This window comes from Helianthus annuus, chromosome 10, assembly GCF_002127325.2.
Source record: "Helianthus annuus cultivar XRQ/B chromosome 10, HanXRQr2.0-SUNRISE, whole genome shotgun sequence".
NCBI lineage: Eukaryota > Viridiplantae > Streptophyta > Magnoliopsida > Asterales > Asteraceae > Helianthus > Helianthus annuus.
Window position 1 is genome coordinate 145,138,357 of NC_035442.2, and position 26,981 is coordinate 145,165,337.

Below are 26,981 nucleotides of genomic sequence, written 5' to 3' on the forward strand. Positions count from 1 at the left end.
GATGGTCAAGCCAAATGGATGGTGTCAGAGAGTAGTGGAATTTTGGTTGTTGCATGCTAGACTGCATAGCGAATGCTAGTGTCCATTTAGGTAGGAAGTCAACGCACAATCAAATCAATCGAGGGTACTGTTATGCGAAGAGCAACCGAGGGCTTGCATGAAATGGTGGTGGGAGTGTGTCACAATCAAGATACACATCTACCCTAAAATGTGTTGGTTCCTCGTCACTCATGCTTATCTTTTGGAATCTAGTAGGTGTTGCTTTGGTAAGTTTGACTTGGATAAACCATATAAACTGGTCAATTCATACTTTCATAGTAATTTTGTTGCTTCCATCAGTTTTATAATTATTCTAACTACATAGAAAAACGTAACAACTAAAACATTCAAATGAACTTTGGTCTCATTTTTCACATGCAGGACTAACTTTTGTAACAATGATACAAATGCAAAGGCAACAAGCCTTGAAGCACCAGTAAAGTTATTCATCAGTAAACTGAAAGTTTGCGAATCTCGCAAACACTTTATTTACATACATCTTTTCTATAAAGAGATATATTGGTGTACATCAAACATACAATCGAAATCAAGCAGCTTTCGACTCCAGATCTTGCAACCCACAGACCATATTAGCTGGCACCGCCACGTCTATCATTTTCGGATATGACAGCTTCAAATCTGTTAAGAAATTTGGTTAAAAAATGACGTATTTTTATAAATTATTAATCATTTGTACAAATGAACACTATCATCTACTTACTTTCCATGATACTTTTGAATGTTTCCTGAAATAAAAAAAGGTTAGATTAGTATGCAGAAAACAAAACAAAATCTCCATGAGAGTCATCACTAGTTTTACTTTCTGGGCCAATTTTGAAATATTTACGCATTTATAGGGTAAAATATACATTATACACATATTTTCCACCTCTAGCATAAAGAATGATATTAACGTACCTCATCTTTTGTGAGGCGAGGGTTATATAGCATCTCTTCTCCCACAGTGCTAACCTGAAAACCATTGGTTGAACCTACATTCCGTACGTAAATTGCCAAAAAAAAAAAAAAAATCTGCTAACCGTGAACCCTTTATAATCATGAGCAGGATAGATGAACGTGTCCTTTGGCAATGTAAAGATCTGGACAGATGATAACCAAAAGATATTCAGTTGCATTTTAAAGAAAAATCGAGAACACGATGCATATCAGTTCTTTCATCTTTCAATTGGTAGAATTGTATGTTCTTGCCTGTGAGTGGACCGATTCATATAGCTGCTCAGAACTTCCACCCTGCAACAAAATGATTATTAAAAAAAAACTAACTATTATCGACAAAGTTTCCACTTATTAAAATACTAATAATTATACTACTGAACCTGAAAATCCGTTCTTCCACATCCACGTATTAACAAAGCATCACCAGTAAATGCCATTCTAGGTTGAGGCTGATCAGGTCCATCACCGGTAACATACGTAACACAACCTACTGTATGCCCTGGAGTTGCACGAACCTGAAGTAAAACACGACAATAATTAGTTAATTATTTAGTAAATAGTTCAGTTAATGGCACAACAGACAACCCTTTTTGTGACATCTGAAACAAATAAGTTTTTTAACCTCCAAATAAAGATCGCCAAATTGAATTTTGTCACCAGCTTCAACGAGAATATCGGCTGATGCTTTGCTTGCTTTGGAAATGATAGACTTAACACCAGGAACTTTAGTCTGCATAGAATGATCATGTCATATGTGGTCTTCAATAGTGCCATTATGGTTCTTGATAAAAAGAGTACAGATCGTGAAGTCTGTTTTATACCTTGATCAGCCCACTCCCAGTGACATGATCCGCATGCACATGGGTGTTGATAGCGTATACGAGTTTCAATCCTAGATCATTTACAAGAGATAGATCCCTATCCACAGTCCTATCTACTGGGTCAACCAACTGCAAGTTTCCGATATATAAAAAAACAAATCAAATAAGTGGTCTTCTTAAGACGATCATAAAATGAACGGAAAGTCTTTCGCAGACATGAACATAAACAATGCATCAACACCATATCTTGTACAATCTTTGGCTTTATTGAACTACTCATAAGTCATATCCAATATGGAAAAATTCAACAGGATTCTTCTAAAGCAGCCTGACCCGAAGCAGCCTTTAAAGCAGCCTGACCCACCGTGAAAGCACTACCCCCTAAGCCCACAAGCGGGGAAACCCCTGTTAGATCCACACACACATGTTTTCCTCCTACCCATCCAAAGACTAGAATGTCAGTTGGTCGAAGGGTAGATCTCCCTTCCAACGGGTCAGTTTAAAAATTAATGGGTGCCTCTTTCTTAGCAGAATTACCCGCGCCCTTGAAAATGTTAGAAAGGACATCCCTAACCAAATCATGTTGGTATTTGAACCCCGGGAGCTCTCTACAATGAACTGCATGCTCCCCAAAAGAATCCAAACACGCCTTATGACAAACAGGGCATACCTCATCGACTGGGAATAAAGGAATCATGAGACGATACTTAAGGATAGTACGGTACTCCACCGGCGACATATGCTGGCCTAGCCCATCTATAGGTATAGCAAGAAGAAAATCTTGTGCATGTGGTGCTCGTAGACACTCAAAAACGGCTTTTTGTCTAACGGTCAAGTCAAGCTGTACTTCTATGTTACCAAACACATAGGTTAATTAACATGTAGGATCTAGACATATAACTAAGGGAAGGCCCCTAGAAACAATGTAAAGCAGCCTAAATCAAACTCAAACCCTTTCCTGCTTTCTGTAATCAGTCTTCCATGTCCCTCAATGAAATAGCATAACTTTTAAGTATAATACATATACGATATCCTCTATTATAGTCTTATATACTTCACTATTCAGATCTATGTTGTCAAAAGCCCTTTGGGCGCGCACCTAGGCTCTCAGGCGAGGCGAGGCGCAAGGAAAACGCCTTGCTGGCATCCAGGCGCTCCAGCAACCTTCGGGCGAGATTCCAGCAAATTCTGCAAACTCTGGGCAAACTAGTCTGAAACATCCAAAAATGGTCTGGTACCAGCCTAAACTAGCCTAACACATATCTAAGACCCCCAAAAATGGTATGTTTATGCTATGCGGCTTGCTTATCTACTCACTTTTGCGCCTTTGACAACTATGATTCAGATAGCATTTTTATATCACAATAAGTTAACATATGGATACAAAATTGGACAACAAAATGCAATACAGCAAAGCGAGCGAAGCACTAATCCGACTAGCAAACGGTTATTCGTCTATTGAAGAGCATCCTCTACAACAACTTCACAATCAGACAATTTTACCTAACGTATAATTCATTAAATATACTAATCCTAACTTCAAATCAATAAATAATACTAAATAAATACTGCAGCAACCTCATTTATAGAGCTTCAATTTCGAATTCCAAACCCTAATTTCTAAGTATTCAGAATTAATAGCTAAAGTTACAATCAAATCAACATAAAATCTAAGAATGAATACGAACCAAAGCAGGCTTATCTGGATGAGAAGCATCAGCAAGAAGGTAAGTATAAGTGGATGATTCCTTCTCAAACAGCTGACGAAACAGCAATTTCGTTGAAGATCCTGTTGTATAGTTGATCGATTGCATCTTCGATCTAACTGATGACGAACACGATACGATCGGAGAATGAAGAAATTGGCGGTTAAATGGAAGAGGATTACAGCTGGTTAACAATAAACATCGTAATCGTAGCATATCTCAGAAATTGGTATTATATTTGCAGGCGATTATATCTATATATATGAAGTTATGAACCAACTGGAATTTTGCAAATTGGCGATTAAAGAAATGAATGAAATTCTGAAAACAATTGGCTGATTGGCCTGCCATGGCGGTTAGCTCATCTTGTTGTTCATTGAAGTGCTCGTTTTGTTATTTATTGGTCCACGTGTTATTTATTGTTGTCTTGTGTATAAACGAGTTGAGAATAGTCCGAGCTTCTTAATCTGGCTCAAGCTTAGGTTGTTTAATTTTTAAGAGAGTTCAGGCCGTTTAGAATTTTACTAATAAATCTTGTGTTCAGTTTGTAAGTAGTTTTTTAAGCCCGAGTTTGACAATGATTATCCTTGTATCCATATGGTTTAAATTTGAATATTGTTTGTCTATTTATATATTGTTTGTTTATCTTTTCATTTGAATTATTATGAAACAACCAAGTGTTTAATAATAGTAAGACTGTGGGGTATGGGGTGGGGTTGGGGCGTGGGTTGGCTGAAAACGCTCAAGCCATCACTTCGAGTGGGCTTGAGTTTAGGCGTGGCCCAAGGGGCGGGAGTTTAAGGCCGGGCGTGGGGCGGGTCTATCAATATGATATGGCGGGCTCTCAATGGCCAAACCAAACTAGTCGTTGGCCAACGGCTATGTGTAAAAAAAATTTATTTTTTCACTATAAAACTCACACTTCTATTCCTTTTTTACCACATCCAACCACAATACACTCAACATCTTCTATAATCATCTCTATTCTCATTCTACAATACGAAAAATGCATCCTCATAATCGTGGTTATGACCCGAACAACCCATGGGCATTCCAAGAAAATACTATCCCACCACCCAATCGTCCAATGCCTCCATTTTTAATACGCTCCACTATGCCCGATGTGGCGGGTTACGCATCGTATCTCTCGAATCGTTTGTATACTAACTTCCCACCCAGCGACGATTCTATACCTAGCCGAATTCCACAAACGCCCATCAACCTTTCACCAACCTTTCCCAAACCGAAACCGTCCCCGAAACTCAACCCCCCAACGATGGTCCTTCTGCATCCAAAGACGAGATGATATGAAATTTCTAGTCCAGCCCATTGATCACCTATCAGGTGAAGAGTTGGAACTAATGTTAGAGACGAGAGAATAGATAAAGAAAAACTATAAGCACTAGGAATTTTTTTATTTAATTTTCTTTATTTAAAAATCATTAAAATATAAATTTGTTGTTTTAAAATATTAAAATAGCCGTTTGGGTTGGCCACGCCCCAAACCTCCGCCCCACCATACCGTCTTCAATGTGGGTCAGCCCAGCGAAGCCCCCCCAAGCCACGTGTCAACCCATGCCCCAAACCCCGGCCCCACCATACTGTCTTCAATGTGGGTCAGCCCAGCGAAGCCCCCCAAGCCACGTGTCAACCCATGCCCCAAACCCCCGCCCCACCATACCCCACGGTCTAAGGAGATGTGTCTGAGAAGGTTCATGGAGAAGAGTAAGGGGCTGTTGGACAACTTTTGAATGATTAAGTGCTGAATCAGTAAGAGGTCCGAACCATTAAGTGCTGAACCAGTAAGAGTCAGTATAATGTTTAACCATTCAGAGACAAATGTCTAGTTAATTCAGATTAGAGGTCTTAACCATTCATACTCAGTATAATGCTTAACCATTCAGACATCTGCTTGCAAAACAAACAGTCTAAACTCTGAACCATTAAGTAATGAACAGTCTGAACCATTTGGAGCCCTATTAAAAGCTAAACAAACAACCCTAAGGTTTTTGATGGATTAAAAAGAGGGCAAGTCTTAATTGGTTGGAGTGGTCCATATAATGTAAGTTTTGATGTAACACACAGATTGTAAACTTTGGTGTATTGTGTTATAACTCTAGCTACATGTTAGTTTATGTTTTCTTTGATATATTATTCTTTTAATTAGCGGTTTAAGAAAAATTTAAATCGCTAAAGTCAAATGGTTCAAGTTCATTGAATGTGTTCCATATAATGTAAATTTTGATGTACTATGCAGATTGGTATATATTTAAGTTGCTCGTTGTTTTGTTGTCCCTTTTGACTCTATTAGAAAGTGGGAAGAACAAAAGAAACATATGCAGACGAATTAGCCCATTGGGTATTTTTGTCTGTTTGGCCCATTTTATATTTTTTGTAAGAGCAATAAAACATGACAAAGTATATAAAACTATACGTAAAAACATGTTAACATATGATAGTTTAAAAAGTCAACTAATAACAACGTCAAATCTGAACACGATAACATAAAAATACAAGGTCTTTCCATCGTGAAAGCTTGATTTAAATCTAACAGAAACAAAGTGTGAAGCCTCCACACCATTAGCATCTTGAATCAAATGAAAATATATAGATATAAAACATATATAATAACAAGAGAGATGCATAACAAGATATATTAAACAAATAAATCGCACTAATTATTGAAAACATCCCAAGGTACGACGATGTTACAATCTAACTCATCAGTATAATTGTTTGTTTGTATGATTAGCATATTTTTTATCATGTAAAATGGACATAATAATCAGTACTGGACTTCTACGAGAAAATTTCTAAAACCGATATAAACAAAATGAATTTTGTGGAAATTTTAAAATGTTACAATTTGTCTAATGGTCCTTCTATTTTTATTTCCTTTGCATATTGGGCTGAGCATTTACTCTGGGCTGTCTCCTCTCTTTGGGCTTCTTGATGGGCTCCTTGGTGATCAAAAATATAGTGCATGTACCCTTTTATCTTTCGGCTATCAGCATAATCATATGATGTATGGTTAACCGTCCGTCGCTTTTTAACGTTATTTTCACGAAATTAGTAAATTAACGTTAAAATTAGGACAATTTCACTTTTGCTCCCCCAAAGGCCCACGTATATACATTATATGTGTGCACGACAAGCGGGAGTAAATCAACAATGTAGTCTCTAATCTTCTTTGTCGTTCTAGAGTTTCCTTGTTTTGTCATCTTGGTCGATTTAATTTTTGGTCAATGTTCTACTTTTCTGGTTTGCTTTTTTTGTCTTCATAATCAGCCTTGTTACAGTCGACTTGTCTAAGTTCTTATTGTTCTTGTTTGGAATCTTTAGCTTCAATAAAATCATACCATTGTTTTGACAAATGGTTCTACACGAAGGCACATTATTCTTATTGTCCTCCTTTAATGTTAAATCTTTTAGGTGGTGTTTGTTTTTTTAAAAAAAGATCTGCAGATTGTTTTTCCGAAGACGTTTCATTAAAAAAACGTATGCACGAGATCTTCTTAGTGCAGACTTGGCCCAACCATTTCTAAGATCTTCTAAGGTCTGCAGAGGGTTAAGCACCACCACCGTCCACCACCACCACCACCATCCATCACCACCACCCACCGTTCACGTCCACCACCACCGTCCAGCACCACCACCACCCACCACTACCGTCAGTACACCACAACCAGTTTATTTTAGAAGTCTACATACGTGTTAAAAAACAAATAACATTCTTCTTGCAGACTGCAGAGGTTTGGTCCACCTCTTTTCTATAGATGTTTACAGATATGGTCCGCAGACTGCAGACATTTTACCTCTTTAAAAGCAAACAACACCTTAGTGTTTAATAAAATATCATGTTATATGTTCTTCGTTATTACTTACACTTACATCTCAATATCAAGACTTTATCACAACATCTCAATATCAAGACTTTATCACATTTTGGTCCAACTTTGATATTAATTAAAACAACCTAATAATACTACAATTCAACAAACACATATCATAAATTTACAAAACTTTAATACTCGTATAAATGATACCGGGATATTACATATCATAAATTTTACAAAACTTTAATATTCATATAAATTAGAAAAGAAATAATCAAAGATAACAAAAAATGCATGATTACTATAAAACATAATAAAGAGATTAAATGAGTGATTTAGGATTGGGTTCATGTTTTTAACAACTTTTATAGATGCATTTTGCAGAAATGGATTCATGTTAACCTCGTTATTGCATTCCATTACATCTTAGTGATAAGCTTAGGTTTAAGAACAATGATTTATTTACAATTTTATGAAATTCATGGTAACCTCTTGATTATGATTATGATGCATTTTGATTGAATCACTATTAGGTTGTTCTTATTCAAAACCATCATATTGATTTGGGAGGGATGTGAAATCAACTAGGAGACTGAGTATGGATGGGTAATTATTAAGAGCATCCACAATAAAGACCGTAGGGTATGGTGGGGCGTGGGTTGGGGACATGGTGAGACACGTGGATTATGGAACACCCAAGACCAAAAGGCAATTTCAAAGGGGTATGGTGGGGCGTGGGTTGGGTGGCGTGGAAAAAAAGTCAATTTCAAAGGGCTAGTGCTCTTGGCCAATGAGGTTCCGCCATGTCATGTGGTAGCCCCGCCCCACGCCCGACCTTAAACTCCCGCCCAAGGGGCCACGCCCAAACCCAAGCCCACCCGGGGTGGTGACTTGAGCGTTTCTCTCCAATCCACGCCCCATACCCCATAGTCTAAGCATGTATTTGGATGATGTTTTTAAATGCCACATGACCACTTGCCCAACCAATAAAACCATTTCTCTCTCATGACCCTCTCACAAACTATAAAAACACAATTTCTCTCTCCTCTCTCTTCACTCTCATTCACATAACCCATTTTTTCTTATTTTTCCTCACATACACCATCACACTCTCTTTCCTCTAACTCATCATCTCTCTCATCCACGTCACTTTCTCTCTCTTTAAAAATGTCAAAAAATAAGCTTATTGTGGATGCTCTAATTGGTAGAAAATGTGATTGACGATAGAATTGATTTTGAAATAAAAAATAAATAAAAATTATATATAACTAATTCGTAGTTACATTTTATCCCCTTATAAAAATAATTACCCTCACTATTTTTAAATAATCATAATTTTTTGTACGTTAATATATGTTTTTTTTTAAATTACAACATAAAAATGAGTATTTTATTATCATTAATTTGAGTATAGTATTACTATAGTTTTTTAATTAAAAATTGATATGTTACGTGATTTACAATGTATAAGAATGAGAAATAACTGAATCGTCTGAACCGAAAACAGAGAAAACCGAACCGAAATCAACAAAAAACTATATTAACTGAAAACTGATTAACCAAAACCGGTTATCGTTTTTTTTTGTACCCTCGTTTAACCAAAATTAATCGAACCGAATTATTCATATTTTCATATATTTATAGTTTTTATACGTTTAGTTCAAGTATTTCATATTTTATACCTTATTTTTATGTATTTATACTTTCATTTCATGTATTTATATCTTAATTTCATGTATTTATAAGCAAATTGTTTAGCCTAAGTTTGGTTTTGACTATTAACCAAAATTAAACGAATCAAACCAAAAAACATCGATTTAATCAAATAAACCGAATCGATTAACCAAAAACCAATTGGGTAATAAAATAGACTAACTAATGACTTCGGTTCTAATAGGATAATAACTGAACTAACTAAACAATGTACACCTTGACAATGTCTGTGTTTCCCGCTGTATCACATAACCACCCTTCTAGTTTTTAATAAGTGTAATGACCACTTACTTCTCTCTCTTTCTTTTATAAATTAAGTAACTAACTATTACTGCTATTTAGAAGTTCAATGATATTAAGTAACTTCTCTCTCTTTTAAAAAAATAACTAAGTAATATTGCTCTTTAAAAGTTCAATGATGTAAAAACAAGAGTTAAGTTATTCTATAAAGACTCGTAAAAAATAAAAAATGTACAAAGACACAATGAATCACACAAGATGACACAACGTTGAGCAAAATATAACACAATGCCGAAAAATATAACACAATGTCCAGGAAAAAAAGACATAATGAGTCGCAAAAAAAGGCATAATGATGCAATTTTATAAAAGACACAATGATAATAAACAAAAATCTAAAAACTACAACTTATAAATCCAAAAGTGAAAACCTAAAATCTCACATCGTAGAGTTTGTCACAACCCTCGACCCCACCCTGGGAGCGGAAGCCATGGACCAGTCAAGTGCTACCGGTGTTTATTAATTTGGCAGCGGAAATAAGAACATCAGGATCGTAGTTAGGAAATAAATTTCAGAGTTTCAAAACACCAAATTTTTATAATAAACAAATGGGATAAAACCCATGTTTCATTCATAATACATTTATATGGATAAACCCAAACTGATAAAATGTAAATTTCTTCTTTTATTCAGGTATTTATAGCCACTTTATTTAAGCCTTCAGTGCTCCATAGCTGGCTTCTATTATCTTTACAGCAAATTACCTGAAACGCGTTTTAAAAAGATTTTATCAGCAAGAAATACTGGCGAGTTCATTCTATTTTAATCAAAATAAGCTTTTATAACTTTACAGTATTGAGAGCGATTACAATGTTTATATCTACCAATATACTCATTCAGTATTTATCATGTTGGCAGTTCCATGACTGTGGTCATATTACTTATTGGCTAACTCGTTGTCTAATAGTAACGCTTTACTAGTAGTGTATACAAAACCACATATACCGGCAGCAATTGTAAAATATAAAGACTCAATCACTCTAAGTATAACTGAAAATATTTGACGTTTAGTAAAACAGTTTGGTAGAAAAAGAGAATGACTCACTTTGTAACTTTAGGGTTCAACTAAAAGCCTCCTAGCATAATCTAGGGGTGTAACTCCTGAGCTATTTAATAAAATATATAATGCACTTGCGTTAAGTATAGTAACCCAATTCAACTTTATTAATACGTCATGAGACAGAACCTCAACGTACTTAGTCGGGCAGAGTCTTGACATGCGTTGCTGAGTTCTAGATCAATCGGACAGGGTATCGACTTAGTGATCAGGGGTTAAAACATTTCAAACGGGGCAGAATTTTATTATTTTTATAGGTGAAATTTACTAATAAAAATTATATATATATATATATATATATAGGGAGCCGCTAGAATGAGAACCACCTCGAGTTGTAAGAACCGCGAGAACTACACCCCACGGAGCGCCGTTCGCCATGATTTTTTTTACAAGTGGATGTGTATATTATAAACACAGCCGTAAAAAATCATGGCGAACGACGCTCCGTGGGGTGTAGTTTTTTACACCACAAGTTTGGTGAAAAAAAAAAGAAAAAAGAAAAAAATTAAAAAACACCAAACTTGTGGTGTAAAAAACTACACCCCACGGAGCGCCGTTCGCCATGATTTTTTACGGCTGTGTTTATAATACACACATCTACTTGTAAAAAAAAATCATGGCGAACGGCGCTCCGTGGGGTGTAGTTCTCGCGGTTCTTACAACTCGGGGTGGTTCTCATTCTAGCAGCCCCCTATATATATATATATATATATATATATATATATATATATATATATAGAGAGAGAGAGAGAGAGAGAGAGAGAGAGGGGAGTGCGTGAGATAGAACAGGTAGGAAATTTTGAGGAAAGGTTGATTCTTATTTGTAGTTGAATCAATGAATTGTCTTGGAGGCTATATTTCATTGATTACATGTTTCTTATAATCTTCCACGTGTATAGAGTATATACATATTCTAATTTGATAAGTTAAGTTATTATTTTATTTATTATAATTAACTAGGTTAATGTCTGCGTAATACGCGAGCTTCAACCCAAACCATATTATTTACTTTGAAATGAAATGTTGTGTACAAATACATACATTGAAAGAAAAAAACAGAAAACTATTCAAATGCCGGAAAAAACTTTACATTTGTTGTTTTACTCGTTACATTCCAATCTTTGTCTAGTATAAGCAACTTCACACCGGCTCTGCTTTTAACTCTTGATAACGCAACATAAAGCTGACCATGTGAGAAAACTGGATATTTCAAATACAATCCAACCCTTGATAGAGACTGTCCTTGACTTTTATTTATAGTCATTGCAAAACATACATTTAAGGGGAATTGTCGTCGTTGAAACTTGATAGGAATTCTTTTATCCGACGGTGTCAAACTGATTTGTGGAATAAACGTTCTGGTCCCTATGTTTCCGCCGGATATAATCTCAGCCTCTATAACACGTTTATAAAGTTTAGTAATCCGTAGTCTCGTACTGTTGCATAAACCATTTTGTTGATCAATATTACGAAGCAACATTACAGGTACACCAACTTTAAGGACTAATCGATGATTAGGCAGACCAGAAATTTTAAGACCATTCAGAACATCGGGAGAATATAATCTCGCATGTGCTTTGTTCTTTGCTTGATCAGTTTGACAAATACTATCAGAACTCAGATACTCCCCTTCATCGCCAGGAAACGAAGCAAGCAATCTTTCATTAATTTCTTGAACAACCTCGTTTGTTGGTGCAAGTGTAGCTCTTTTAGCAAAATAATCTTTATCTTTGTACAGTTGGAGAAGTGAATGATATACAAAGCGATCAGATCTGACATAGGATCCTCAGAGCACTTGATTAACAAATCTTCAGGAATATCTATAACCACCTCACAATCGTCACTGCCACCAATTTTTCCCTCCCCCAACTCGAGCAACCAATTCGCAAAAGCTTTAATCTCTTCTATATCAGATGCGTTCACTCCTACGGTTAACCTCATGTTTTTTGGTTAACGTAAGGACCTTGCAACTACTCCAAATATACGACGAAGTGATTGAAGCATTAATGGTTTCTCGCCTACTGCCATTTGGTACAACCGGAAATATCTGTCTAAAGTCACCACCGAACACCATAACTTTACCACCAAAGGTCATCTCACATTTGAAGATATCTTTCATTGTTCGGTCAAGTGCTTCAAACGCATGTTTATGATTCATCGGTGCTTCATCCCAAATTATCAATTTCGTTTTCCTTAATAAATCAGCAACGTCATCGTCCGTTTAATAAAACACATCGAGCTTTCTGTTAAATTCAAAAGTATATGAAACCTTGAATGTGCAGTACGTCCACCAGGTAACAAAAGAGATGTGATACCGCTTGATGCAACATTTAGTACAATATCTCCTTTACATCTAATGAATGCAGATAATGTCTTCCACAGAAACGTCTTACCAGTGCCTCCGTAGCCATAGACGAAGAACACACCACCAGCATTACTATTAACTGCTGCAATTATCTCATCAAACACTAAACGCTGCTCATCAGTTAGGCTTCTTAAATTATTATCAAACTCGATCGCAGTAGCGCTTACATCGTACCCAAGCTCGTCAGCAATTAAACGGTTGTCTGCTGAATATATTGACTCACTTTCGGGTTGAGGCATAGACGGAAACCGACTTAAACTTGAGTTGTTACGTAATAAGTAACGCTCAATTTCCAGCAACGTTAGGTTCCTTATTTGTTCTTCTGGAAGAGACAAACCTATTACAATTATATGAAAAAATTATTGAATTATTAAAATTCTTATAAATAAAAAATGAATTTCATAAACACTTATATATAAGACATAACTGTGAAAATATTAAATAACAATTTGCATACCTTCGATCCTCAAAAGCTTTTGGTGATTGTATAAAATACCATCCGAAAGGTACTCCCATGTGTTTTCCCAAACATGTTCCGGCCTTGATAATGTATTAGACGCCAACATTGTAGCAAACAGATTACGAAGATAGTATCCTAAACCTGTGTAGTATGCCTCTTTGATAGCTTCTATATACTCCTTGTTATCGTCTAAAAGGCCTCTAGCGTAGCACGCATCTCTAAATGTTAGGAAGGCTTGTCCATTCACAGTACGGATCTCTTCAAAAGACTTAGGCCCTTTTACCTTATTAAGAAGGATTCTTAAAAAGTAAGCCTCGCCCATAGAAGGATTAACACAGTGAATTCGACCAATGGTTTTGCCTATTATCCGCTTATCCCATACCCTTTCCTTCAGCTTCCAAACAAATTTAGTAGGGAACTCAACGTAAGTAAGGCTGCGCGCCGACGGATCTTTTTGGTTCTTTTCCATCCACCCCAAAAACATCGTAGAAGCAACAGATGGTTTATGAAGAACACTATCAAGATCGTCACCAGGGCCATATACAACGTTTTGTTTATCTGGTAGATGAAACGGAAGCCTCATTACGGATGGATACCGGTAATGAACATCAAATGCAAAGATGCGCCATGTAGCTTCGCAAGCCGATAAATATCTGCAATCGTAATACTCTTTGATTTCATCTTTACTATCTTCAAGCTGACCTTCATCGGCATTTTGTACAAAACCAAATTCTGCCCTATCTGGTCCTTTGTTAATGTATTTAAACAAATACTTTATGGACGCAGCCTGGTTACACCATTCGACGTTAATGTGTGCCTGATAACGTCTCAAAAGGGTTTTGCTATACGGAACCACGCTTCTGTTATCAAGCTGAATACCAGATTTCTCAACAAAAAATCCTGAATCTGCTCGTCTATGTACCGGATAACCATTCGAATCTAGAGTAGTCTGCTCAGAGAACTTCTTTGGAAATTTCTTCGAACAGGTACCTTCTACCGTACACGGATAATTTGGTTTTGCAACACCACAAGGACCGTGAATCATGTAGTCGCTGACAAGATTATACAGATCTGGATCTAAGTTTTTGTCAGGTATCTCGACAGAAATAAAGTTGTCAACATGGTCAACCGAAGGAAGCTTGCTTTCGTCATTTAAGAACAGACAGATATGGGCATGAGGTAGACCTCGTTTCTGAAACTCTATCGTATACACAACTGCAATAGGATAATTAATATTAAAATACTAATTTTTTAAATTATGGTTATCAATGTAGCAGACCAAAAAAACTATAATAAAGTAATTCAATTAAATGGATGCTTACCTGCCGATGCGTTGCCGAATAAAGATTTCTCTTGCAAGTCTTTTATTATTGCGTCAAGCTTAATTTTGAACAATCGACATAGAATGTCCGGTCTATCCTCCGGATTAATGTTCTTGTCCTTCAGAAATCGTTTAATCTCTGGCCATTTCGGATTACAAGTTATCGTAATGAAGAAATCGGGGTAACCAAACCATTTACAAATGGCCATCACGTCATAATAATTCTCCCTCATATAACGCGATCCTCCGGTAAACGAAGACGGTAGTAGTACGCGTGTTCCAACATTTGACATATCTGGATTACCATTTGTCTAAGCTTCTTAAGGTTCTCATATGTCTCAGATCTTAGATTACTTTGCTGTAGACGTATGGATAGTAATCGTTCACTTTCAATCATCGTATACACGTCAACCAAGAACTGTTGCAAAAGTCTCCGAGCATTGAGAATCAAAGATAAATGATTGACTCTATCTTGAACATGGTAAGCAAAATATTCTCTCATTGTACATTTTAACTCTTTCTTCTTCGTTGATGCCCTTCCTTCTCTATGAAGAATATAAATTCGGTAACCATCTTCACCAAAAGGGAAAAGCAGTGGATACTGAAGAGCGAGATACGATGGATGAAACTCGCTAATACGCTGTAGACCATCTTTCTTCGACTCAACAACTATATCACGATTATCAAGAGCATCCTCAATGTCTCCAACTATAAGCGCAGCAACTTCGGACGACATTGGTAGGTTGTATGTACGACCATCTTTAGACCTATTTGCCTTAAGCCGTAGTTTTAGGTCAACATGAGGATTATCAACCAACCGTTCTCGTACATGCCTATAAGTTTTCACCAGCTGATTATTTGAATCTAAAACCACCTTAAGATACTGTATGAGTCCAGTGTCAAGCAAATCAGAAGTTGCGGAAGCTGCTTTCTTTGAGTTACTGTAATGCAATTGTAAGACAAAAGCCAAAGTATCAGTAAGTGTTTATATAACATAAAACCAATAATAAATCAAACAAAGAAATAATGAAATGGTTTGAAGGGATACCTAAGTACGGTTTTCCGATTACATACATCATTATCTGTGTCGTAAATGTAAAGTTGCGCAAATTTTGGTTCACCACCTTCTTTAGGAAGAAGACTTCCCAATGAATGATAATTATCGCCACTAATTCAGTATACATACGGAGCATTTCCTCTATTTATTTTTTAATCAACTTTACCATCCATTGAAGTGAAGGCAAACATAGAATTAAAACGACGAATATTCAGTAAGAAATGCTTGCTCTTGTCGTCTAAACTCTTGAAAAGATTTTGATATTCCTCACACGTCTCTTTAAAATCTGGAAGATGTACTTTTCCATAACCACAACAAAGCGTGTAACTTGTTCTTCCTAAGTAAACCCTTTCTTTTCCGGCTTCAAATTTCCACAGCTTAGTGTTACATACGCCACTTACAACTACTTGATCTTCATGATCCAAATAATCTATTATACAAAAATATAAATATCAAATTGTGATCATTGTTACAAAAATAATATAATGAGATTCTTCAAATGAAATTTAAAGTAGTGAGTGTGTAAGCTACTTACTATTAGAAATTCCTTTATATGGATCTTCAGCTAATTGTTGAGGAATAATAGGATCGTCGGAAGATAAGTCAAGCATTGGAATAGGATATACGCAACGACCTTTATTAGACAACCTTTCTTTACCTCTACGTATCGTCTTAAAATTTGATCTTTCACTTGAGAGCGAAGGTTGATTTATTGAATGTGGAGTTGATGAAGTTCATATAAATATTCACATTGTCTTTGACACCTATACATTGATATCAAGGAAATAAAATAAAAATGTCAAAATCATAATAAAAAAAATCTGAAATCCGTTAAAAAATACCACCAACCTGAAGTAGATGCTTCATACGGACTTGTTGAAAGTGTGGTTGGCCAAAAACGTCGATCGATGGTATTCATATAAGACGATGAACGAATAGGTGTTACGATCGGGCATCCAATTGTAGTGGAGGTTGTAACGTTGGATGACCGAGTAACATTTTTTGAAGTGGGAGATTTGTTATTCACATTACTTCTTTTATTATCTAAATGTGACTTCCTAAATTTTCTTCGTTCAGCTGATTGTTGATGATCAACATCATTAGGAGCAACTGAAAAAAATATGGATATCCATAAAAAATCAAATCATACATTAAAAATTTTAAACCTATCTAAAAAACTAAAGAGTTTACCACTTGTAATGTCAGACAAAGGAATTCCTCCAGATTCAACTACACCGTTGGTTGACCGAATCGCGTTCTGTGAAGTGGAAGATGAACGAATTGGTGTTACGACACGACATTCATTAGTATTGGATAGTGAAACGTTGGTTGACCGAATAATGTTCTCTGAAGTGGAAGATTTATTATTTGCATCACGGCTTTTGTTATCCGAATATACTTTCCTAATTTTTTTCCGTCCAACAGCTTCTTGATGCTCAACATGATTATGACAAACTGAAAAAAAAGGAGGCATGTCCATAAAATATCAAACTATAAATGAAAATTTGTATTCATTTGTAAAAAATAATAGAATTTACCATTTGTAATATTAGCTAATGGACTTCTTCTATATTGAACTGCAACAAAAAAAGATCAAATTACGGTATGAAAGATGTTTATGCATTATATAATTAGTTATTTTAAGCAAAAGAAAGTCATATTAATAATAAACACAATTTATATATGTAGTTAAATAAGACCAACCTGATGTATACGCCTCGTACGGACTTGTTAAAGGTGTGGTTGGCAAAATACGTCTATCCATGGTATTGATATAAGAGGATGATTGAATTGGTGTTACGACACGACAATCATTTGTATCGGATACTGAAATGTTGGATGACCGAATGACGTTTTGCGAACTCGAAGATTTATTATTTGCTTTAAGTCTTTTATTATCTAAATATAGTTTCCTTAATTTTCTGTGTTCAACATAGTCTTGACGCTCAACTTGATTAGGATCAACTGAAAAATAAAATGCATATAAAAAATATAACAATTTATAAAAAAAAAAAAATTAGTTCATGTCGACAAAATTGGAAACATTACCATTCGTAATGTTAAACAAAGGACTTCTACGATCACCACTTAAAACAATTTAAGTAAAATTAACGGTACGTAACATATTTAGATATTATACGATTTTTTATTATATTTGTAAACATAAATAAGAATAAAATACGTACTATTCGAAGGTTGGGCAGCAGTAGGAAGTGGAAATGAAGGTAACGTTTGAGGCTTTGCACGTTTAGGCATATCCTAATATTGTATCATACAGAACATGCAAATGAATTAAGATAGGTATTCGAATAATTTAAATGTATAAGTATAATACAGAAACATAACACTTACGTGTATGAGAAATTATGAAACCTCGAACTTCAAAAATGCATGAATGTTGTGATAGAGTGTTTTGTTTTAGACTAAAACATTGAGTGTGCGTATTATGAAATAAGAAGAGAGGTTCTTATAGTGATGGAGTGTACTATAAAAAAGGAAATTTTTAAAATAAAAAAAAAATCGGTTATAAGTTTTAAAAAGGAAACAATTTAAATCATAAAAATTTGGAGGTAAATCTATAAATATTTCGCTGATTTTATGCTGGAAAATTGAAGATTTTCGGTTATATAATTTAAAAAAGGAAACAAATTCTTACCAATTTTATTTGTTGGTAAATATTTAAAAATTGGCGGTTTTTTTATAATCTCATATTATAAGTTTGAAAATATTGAGGATTTTTAAAAAGAGTAGGAGTTGGGTGGAAAGTCTATTTTTCCTAGAAAGTCTAGGAAGGAATAAGAATTGGACATGTGTCATTGAGGGATTTTAAGTAGAAGGGTTATCATGTAATTTCACATTTTAATTTTCTTTTTGGAATGTATCTTCATTAACTAAAATTCCATGATTTTCGGAATTTTTATTATTTTCGAATTCAAATCTGGAAGTCAATGTGTTCATTAACTAACATTCCATGTCACATTACATCGCATATTCCATTGTTCAGAAGATTACTGGATTTTATCAGCATGTTCTTGGTGCTGTGTTTTAACAGTTTACAGGGCTAAAGTCAATTTTTTTATAGATCCCACAATATAAAGATGGTAAAACACAGGGTATGAATCTGATTGCTATTAAAACACAACTGTATGAATCTGAATGCTAAAACACAACTGTATGAATCTGATTGCTGTTAAACACAACTGTATGAATCTGAATCCTAAAACACAAGTGTATGAATCTGCTTGCTGTTAAAACACAACTGTATGAGTCTGATTGCTGTTAAAACACAACTGTATGAATCTGAATGCTAAAACACAACTGTATGAATCTGCTTGCTGTTAAAACACATCTGTATGAATCTGGATGCTAAAACACAACAGTATGAATCTGATTGCTGTTAAAACACATCTGTATGAATCTGCTTGCTGTTAAAACACAACTGTATGAATCTGCTTGCTGTTAAAACACATCTGTATGAATCTGAATGCTAAAACACAACAGTATGAATCTGCTTGCTGTTAAAACACATATGTATGAATCTGCTTGCTGTTAAAACACAACTGTATGAATCTGTTTGCTGTTAAAACACATCTGTATGAATCTGAATGCTAAAACACAATTGTATGAATCTGTCTGCTGTTAAAACACATCTGTATGAATCTGGATGCTAAACCACAACTGTATGAATCTGCTTGCTGCTAAAACACAACTGTATTAATTTGCTTGCTGTTAAAACACATCGTCAAGAAAACGGAGATGATAAGAACAATATTTGAATGGTGATGATGAACTCGGAGATGGTGGAGATTGGAGAAGTGTTTTAATTTGATCCGGTGTTCTCCATCGTTTCTAAAGTTATCTTATTCCATGATTGTAGTTATTTTTGGTAGGGAATGGGGTTTCCAAGATGGGTTTGGAGAGAGAGAGAGAGGGAAAATCGCTTGAATTTAGGAACTAGGCGGTTATCTAATTGATTTAAAATACGGCCATCGACAAAATTGCCCATACTCATTTAAAACAATCAATTAATTAAACTCAAATATTACAAGATTGCCATTGATTTAATCTCAACCCTTAAACACACCAATCGGATGGACCAGATCGCTTCCTAGACTTTCTAGGAAAAACACACTTTTCGTGCGAACCCTACTCCAAATAAAATATAGTTTTACTATTTATATAATTAATACAGTATTTAAATTAGTTCAATTCGTGTAATGGCTATTTCAAAATAAAACCAAAGCAACAATACTTTTAACGATAATACCTTGTAAAACAGAAAATTTATACCTGGATAATCATTTTTTTGTCTATATAATAAAACTTGACAAATTTGCAAAACAAACAAACATAAATTAACCAAAATATGAACCTTAAAGGATTATAACTCATATGCAATATTCAAAAAACAAACAGTAATTTGTCCAAAAACCAACCAACAAAACAACCAACCATAACAAAAATATCCAAACCAATCAATCATCCAAACCAAACCAACGAATCAAAAACCGGAAAACAACCAAATTGTTTTTGAAACACATACTTTAAACATGAACTACTTTTCAATCTTTGGAACCAGCATGATGGTTTCCTCACCATCAATTGCGACATCTACGTCACCAGTCTTTTTAACCTTCGTTGATGATAGAGACGTGGTTTCTTCAATTTCATAAACGTCCGCAAGGTTACGCTTCAATTCCGCAGACGAAGCCTTTGAACAATCTTTAGATGTGCAATCGGGTGTGAAGCTATCCCCAATAGAATCCACAACATCCTGTATGATATATTCAACATTAGAAACTAAAAAAAAAAAATCTTTTCAAAATTTGGTATTTTATGAAATTAAGATATATTTCATACCTTTAGAGCAAAAGGATTCTGAGTTGATAAATTGCTAAGTGAAACATCAGCATCCGGCTCATCCACACCATGCAATTCATAAAATAATAAGGCTAGAGACAACAAAAATAATAAACTTTCTAACATGTCTTTAATTAAAAGGTTGGTATGATTTAACCTGATCAGCTGGAATTCGGCTCTCCAAAGATTCAATAATGGCTGGATCATTCACCAACGCAGCATAACCATCAATATGGTTGTCAATATTGAATTAACCAACTTGAATCTTGAAAGCAAACTTTTTTATCATTCCAAATTTTAAACTGATAGGGCATGGTTTTCTCTTTCGAAGATGCCTATAATACGTGAATTAAAATTTATTGAAAACATAAATATCATATATCGACATTACTAATATGTACCATATATAACAACTTAAAATAAAACTGATGTAAAATAACTTACCTGTTCCACTTTTGACTTCTCAAGCAACTGAATTGTGGTCATGCCAAACATTTTTCTTGCTTCACGGTCAAACAAAGTCAATGACGCAATAGCTGCAGAATCCTGTACTCTGATCGGAATCCTAAAACTAAATGGACGAAAAGTAGTTCACAAAATATATTCAATTAACATTGGTAAAGTCGAGTAATATAAGCAAAACGATTATAAATTAACAACAAATAAAATTAACTTACATTGGTGTCGCACCGACAACCTCTTTAGGACATTCAGGATTTGAGCAAACCAAAACCTGCTTAAACTTGGGTTCCTTTGCACCATCTTCAGCCTCATCTATAACCAAAGTTCTTTCCACCTTTCGGTTGCACTCTTCACAACCGAGATAAAACCAGTCATCTTTATCATCAATACCCAAGACCGTACCAACAACTATGACCTCACATGGCTGAAATTAAATGTAGGAAAACAGAGACTGTAAGTATAAATTGATAAAAAAAATAGTGTCTTTAATGTATTTTTTTTTAAATACTTAAAATTAGATACATACCTGTTCAAACAGAGTAATATCACGGAAGTTGGAAAACGGATGCTTAACTAAAAAGTCATCCGCAACACTGATGCTTCCAGATGAACCAATTGATTTCTGACCATTAGAGGTTGTTTTACATATCTTCTCCACAAACCTGCTTCCAATAAAATAAGAAATGAAAAGTTTAACAACATCAATAAGGAGTTCATATTAATTAAAACCATATTTACTTGGTTTTGAATGACCAAATCTCCTCTATGTCAGCATTGATAAACAGTCTTGTTATATGGAAAACATCAGAGAGCGTTGCCTTCCCTGAGTAAAAAAGTTAACATCAGTTAATGGATATTGAATTTTAAAAATCATAGAAAAAATTATGTAAAATTAACAAAGATTATGAATAGCAAATACCTTTATACTTGTTGAAACTACCAAACTGCACAAGAAGAACAACATGGACTTCCTCTTTAAGGCTCTGAATGGAGCCAAACATCTCGTCACAGTACTCGTCCCATAAGGTGCAGTTTAACTGGATACCCCTGCATAAATAGAAATTTAAAAAAATCAGAGTATATCATGAAAGAAAAATATATAATAGTAAAGTTTCAATGAACTAAAATTAGGTAAATCAATAAACAGACTCTTCATCCAGCAATTGCAAGTTCATGAATTTGCTATCTTTTCCCATCTTCGTTTTCGTCTCCTCAGGTTCAGACCATTCATCTACATATCCGATAAAATCTGTAAAAAAACTGATCAAACCAAATATACTCAGCACAAAAGCAAACATTTTTAAAATAAATATATTTATATATATTATATTAATTTCTGATGTGGTTATATATGATGAAGTACAAACCAACTCGATAGTTGACATCGACTTCACCGGCTTTAATGGACTCAAAAGATGCTAAACAGATACCGTGCACACTTCCATCAAAATTCTCACACTTTTTAACAGATGTATCAAAGTTTAAGCTAATAGCATGTTGCTTGTCAAAGTGTTTGAAATTTGACTTAATCACAGAAAGTTGAGATTTATAAATGTAATAAGAATAATTTTCTTTAAGCAAAATTTCATATTTTTTCATAAACTTGTTCCAAATAGTAGCCTGCATCTTCGTCCCCTAATAAAAAAAATCGTTAACATAAATATCAACAAATAAAGTAAAGTGAACTTTTTAAATAAAAATGATATTCAAACTCTAACCTGCTCATCCATCACCACCATTTCAATAGCAAGTATTTTACCTTATCTCTTTGGATTCACACGTATCCAAAGTCTTAAAACTTTGACCTTTATGGTAAACAACTTTGATCTCCAATCAAGATTGTTTAACATACTCACATTATTTTCATCCATTTCGATGAAATAACACCAGAATATGATGAAACTGTTTTGAGGATGAAAGAAATTGTAATTAGTAAGTAAATATATATAAGAAATCAGTTAAGTTATTTATGTAAACTTGAAAATTAAATTTATTAATAGAGTAAATAATTACCGTAATTATAATGAGTTATTTATAGAAATGGATTGACTTTAGTACAATTTCTAAAAATTTCAGTAAACTTGAAAATTAAAAAAAATACTTACCGTAATTATATACTATTATTAACCGAAAACTAACTTTATTAAAAAATAATGCGTTATTTATAAAAGTGGATTGAATTTAGTACAATTTCTAAAAATTTCAGTAAACTTGAAAATTAAAAAAATACTTAACATAATTATATACTATTATTAACCGAAAAATAACTTTATTAAAAAACCCCAACTTAAAAATTTTGGAGATATTTACTTGAATTAAATACTATTATTAATAGAAAACTAACTTTTTTAAACTTAATAATAGTTGTAAATATAATAATGAAACTTTAATAATTTTAAGATTTACTTAAAATAATGATATGATTTGGTAGTATATTAATGAAATTTTTTGGTTTAATTTGTTTTTTTAAATAAAGTTAATGGATTCATTAAATGTGGCATCCGGTATATAGATTTTAAAAATCATTGATTACAAAAAAAAAAAAATCGGTTAACCGCAGGATCAAAAAAACCTTCCATATTAAACTTTTAAAATCTATTTTTACTTTCCAAAAATAAATAAAACGTCATTAAGAATTTTGTTTATTCAATTAAGACTTTCTTTTTAAACTTTTAAACATTCCACATATAAAACTGTTTTTTTTTTAATTTGAAAACAGAAACTTCACAATTAAGAAACAGATTCAAAGGATATTCAATTACTAATCTACATATTGAAAGTCAAAACTGTTACTAAATTAAAAATGTATATAACAAATATTTGATTAAAGGAGAAATTTGAAAGTTAAAAAAAATATACTTAGTTGGATCAGATTTGTATATTAATTCGAAAACAGAAAGTTGACAATTAAAAAAATTATTTACCAATGTCATTCGATGATTTAAACAATTGAATTTAACAAATAATCCAAAACTTTTGTTTAATATTTTCAATTTTTTAATTGTACCATACTATAACAAACACACAATTTCATTCCTGGATCATTTCATTTTAAAATATATAAGTCATCAAGTCGTAGGGAAGTTAATATAAACACCAAAGTGTAGCAAAAAACTTTATCAATGTCAGGACACGGGCATCATAAGTCTACGGATGATAATAGCCACACATAAAAATGGCCACAAAAAAAATATCAGTGTATCCCCAGCATATATCAAGTCATAACGATCATCATAATGACCGCACCAAAAAACTAATACTAATCATTGTCTAACCACAACCTGTTTGTTCAACATATACTACCGACACATACCACATACCTTCACCAGCTCATATGTAAATCAACATACCTTGACTTTTAACATATATCATCTGAAAGTGGGAACCATATACCAGTTGTTTGTCTCTAACAAACTCACGCATACCGGTGACATTGTAGCGAGGACAACCTTGGGAGAGCTCCACACCAACAGCCACGTCCCAAGTTAGACCTGCGCCGTCCTTGATGGTCAAATCCATCTTCTGATCCAAGCCATGCATTTGTGCCCACTTCTTCTTCAGACGCTACAAATAAGAATACAAATTTTTATAATAAAATTTCTTAAAAACTGGTATTCAAATAAATAGTAGTAATATAACCACAAATTTTACATTAAAAGTATAAATAAGTAAATAATAGAAACTTACAAAATGATTGTCAACAACAAAAGTAACCGGTACTTCGTCATCATCACTCTGTTCAATAACAGGTTCAGCAATCGGATTAGGCACTTCATCATCAGACACTTCAATTAACTCATCAGTTGGTTCTTTTTTTATCACACAGAGTTCAGGTGGGAATGTTAGAAGAGCAGGCTTACCGCTAAAAACACTCAAATCAAACGTATTGAAATCAACCATTTCAAAAACCAACAAATGATCATCCGTTATCGACATCTCCTTCTTGATTCGACTCCAACCTATAGTAATGTAAAGCTCATGGTCTAACACATCCATCCGAACAAACCATTTGCGATTTCCAACTCCCCGCACAACGACAGGATATGATGGACAGGTATTCAGGAGGGAAGGATGAACAAACAACCTGTTCACATACTACGCACAGTACATAGCCATATATCAGTATCGATGCTATACATGAAATACAAAACAATGTATGAATGCAAGGATAAAATAATTTAAAACTTTATATGATCAATTACCATGGAGTCGTCTCGGTCTTTGACATGTCCAGCTTTGTAGTAGAAGTAGTTAGAAGGCGCAAGCGAAATATCTTGATAAAAGTGGAACATGCGGAACGAAGTCAAAGCTTCTTCGTACTGGAAAACAACCCACGAATTATCTGGTAATTTCAATGAAGTGACCACATCCAACCAGCTGTTGTAAAGAAAGTAGTCGCCTGCAAGGTTGAACACTTTGACTTCAAAGATCTTCCCATTGACTGTCTGAATGACTGCATTCTTCTCTGGATACGCGAACTTCTTAATCCAGTCACCATAATCAGCAGGAAGTTTCTGTAAAAGGAAAAGGCAAACTCGTTAATGGAAATTATAATATCAGTGAATTTATAAATGCTTATAATATCTATACTAACCAGCGATTTTTTGTCATTCTTCCACACACGGGCAGCGAATCCGTACACCATCTCGCCTTCAAACGATGTACAGTAAATGACAAAATAAAATTTAATTTAAGTCAGGAACAATAAACCAACATATATAAGATTTATTAAAAAATAACAGTTCACATAAGACTTCCTTATACAGACTGATTAGTATAAAAAATAAACAACAAAACTCGGCGTATCAATTTCAATATTGAGTATCCACAATCAATGTGTTCATCTAAAACAAAAAAACAAACAGTCCATATGAAGAGACTTTTCAAATAACATTCAAACAGTAAACAAAAAGAACATCAATCACGGTTTATTCTAAACAACAACTACAAACAGAGGCTGTGTTCATCAAAAGATCGAAGCAAAATCATACAATCAAACCAAACCAAAAACTTTTGCCAAAAAAACAATACCAAACAGACAATCAAACATGGATCTTTAACTAACATTCAGTGCATGAATCAATAAATAACGAAACCAACCTTATTCTTTAAATCAATCGGAAAAGAAGAGATTACCGGAATGCTTACCGTCGATTATCACTGATGAAGGTGTAGAGATTGATAAAGGCTGTAGAAGAGGATCGACTGAAACAGTGAGAAGAACAATCGCCGTGGAAGAAGATTGATTGAAGAGGCGATAATCAAAATCGCCGTTTAGGGTTTTTTTGGGTAAACGGTTTGTGTAAATGATTGAATGAGAGAGAGAGAATATCAAAGAAACGTACCAAAGAAGCTTGTCCAATCCTTGAATTTTAGCTATGCCACATGTGTGCTGATGTGTCAGCTTATTTGGCATTAACCATAGGGTGACAAGTGTCCCCCAATGGTTTCATTTATTATAGATATAGATTCAGCTGCTTCACTCATTTGGTGCTTATAACTTCTAAAATATGACGTTTTATAAAATGATGAATATGCCATTAGAACGAGAATATTGTTATCTACATTTTGACCTAAGTTTAATTAATAACGGAGTAAGGTTAATTATAACGTATTTTTATTATTATTATTAAACGGTTCCTATATTCACCAAAGTACCATATATTTCTAACGGTCAACTTACCCAAGATCTATCCGTTTAATAACATAAGTTTTTATATACTTTATTTTAAATTTTATGAATAAAAACTTTGGAAATGTTACAGAGTTCGATGAGACGGTTTCAGTGCCACTTCAATGAGGTCAATCGGAGTCCGTTTGATACCCTTTATACGAATTCTTATTTTTAGGAGCCTTTGTATTTAATCGTAAACCATAAAAACAAAATAACATAAACATATATTCAAATTTCGAATGCTATTTAAAAGATAAAAACAAGAGTTAATTACTGTCATACCCCAACCGATGGCGGAAACATCGAAGTGAGACGAACGAGATTGCTCAGAGACTTCATAACATTACGTGAC

At 34.1% G+C, this 26,981-nt stretch overlaps 2 protein-coding genes across 2 annotated transcripts; both read right to left on the bottom strand.

Moving 5' to 3' along the window:
- Positions 1-371: 371 nt before the first annotated feature.
- On the bottom strand, positions 372-3,953 carry LOC110885953 (persulfide dioxygenase ETHE1 homolog, mitochondrial). Its single transcript, XM_022133695.2, has 9 exons — positions 3,506-3,953; positions 1,818-1,946; positions 1,619-1,726; positions 1,377-1,511; positions 1,249-1,290; positions 1,080-1,139; positions 958-1,011; positions 761-785; positions 372-678 (listed from the first exon to the last, which is right to left on the bottom strand). The coding sequence occupies exons 1-9, from the start codon at positions 3,737-3,739 to the stop codon at positions 587-589; spliced, it is 879 nt and encodes a 292-aa protein (XP_021989387.1). The 5' UTR covers positions 3,740-3,953; the 3' UTR covers positions 372-586.
- A 7,540-nt stretch (positions 3,954-11,493) lies between these two features.
- LOC110882810 lies at positions 11,494-14,785 on the bottom strand. Its single transcript, XM_022130740.1, has 6 exons — positions 14,578-14,785; positions 13,253-14,470; positions 12,700-13,132; positions 12,405-12,622; positions 12,226-12,355; positions 11,494-12,136 (listed from the first exon to the last, which is right to left on the bottom strand). The coding sequence occupies exons 1-6, from the start codon at positions 14,783-14,785 to the stop codon at positions 11,494-11,496; spliced, it is 2,850 nt and encodes a 949-aa protein (XP_021986432.1).
- Between the last annotated feature and the right edge of the window lie 12,196 nt (positions 14,786-26,981).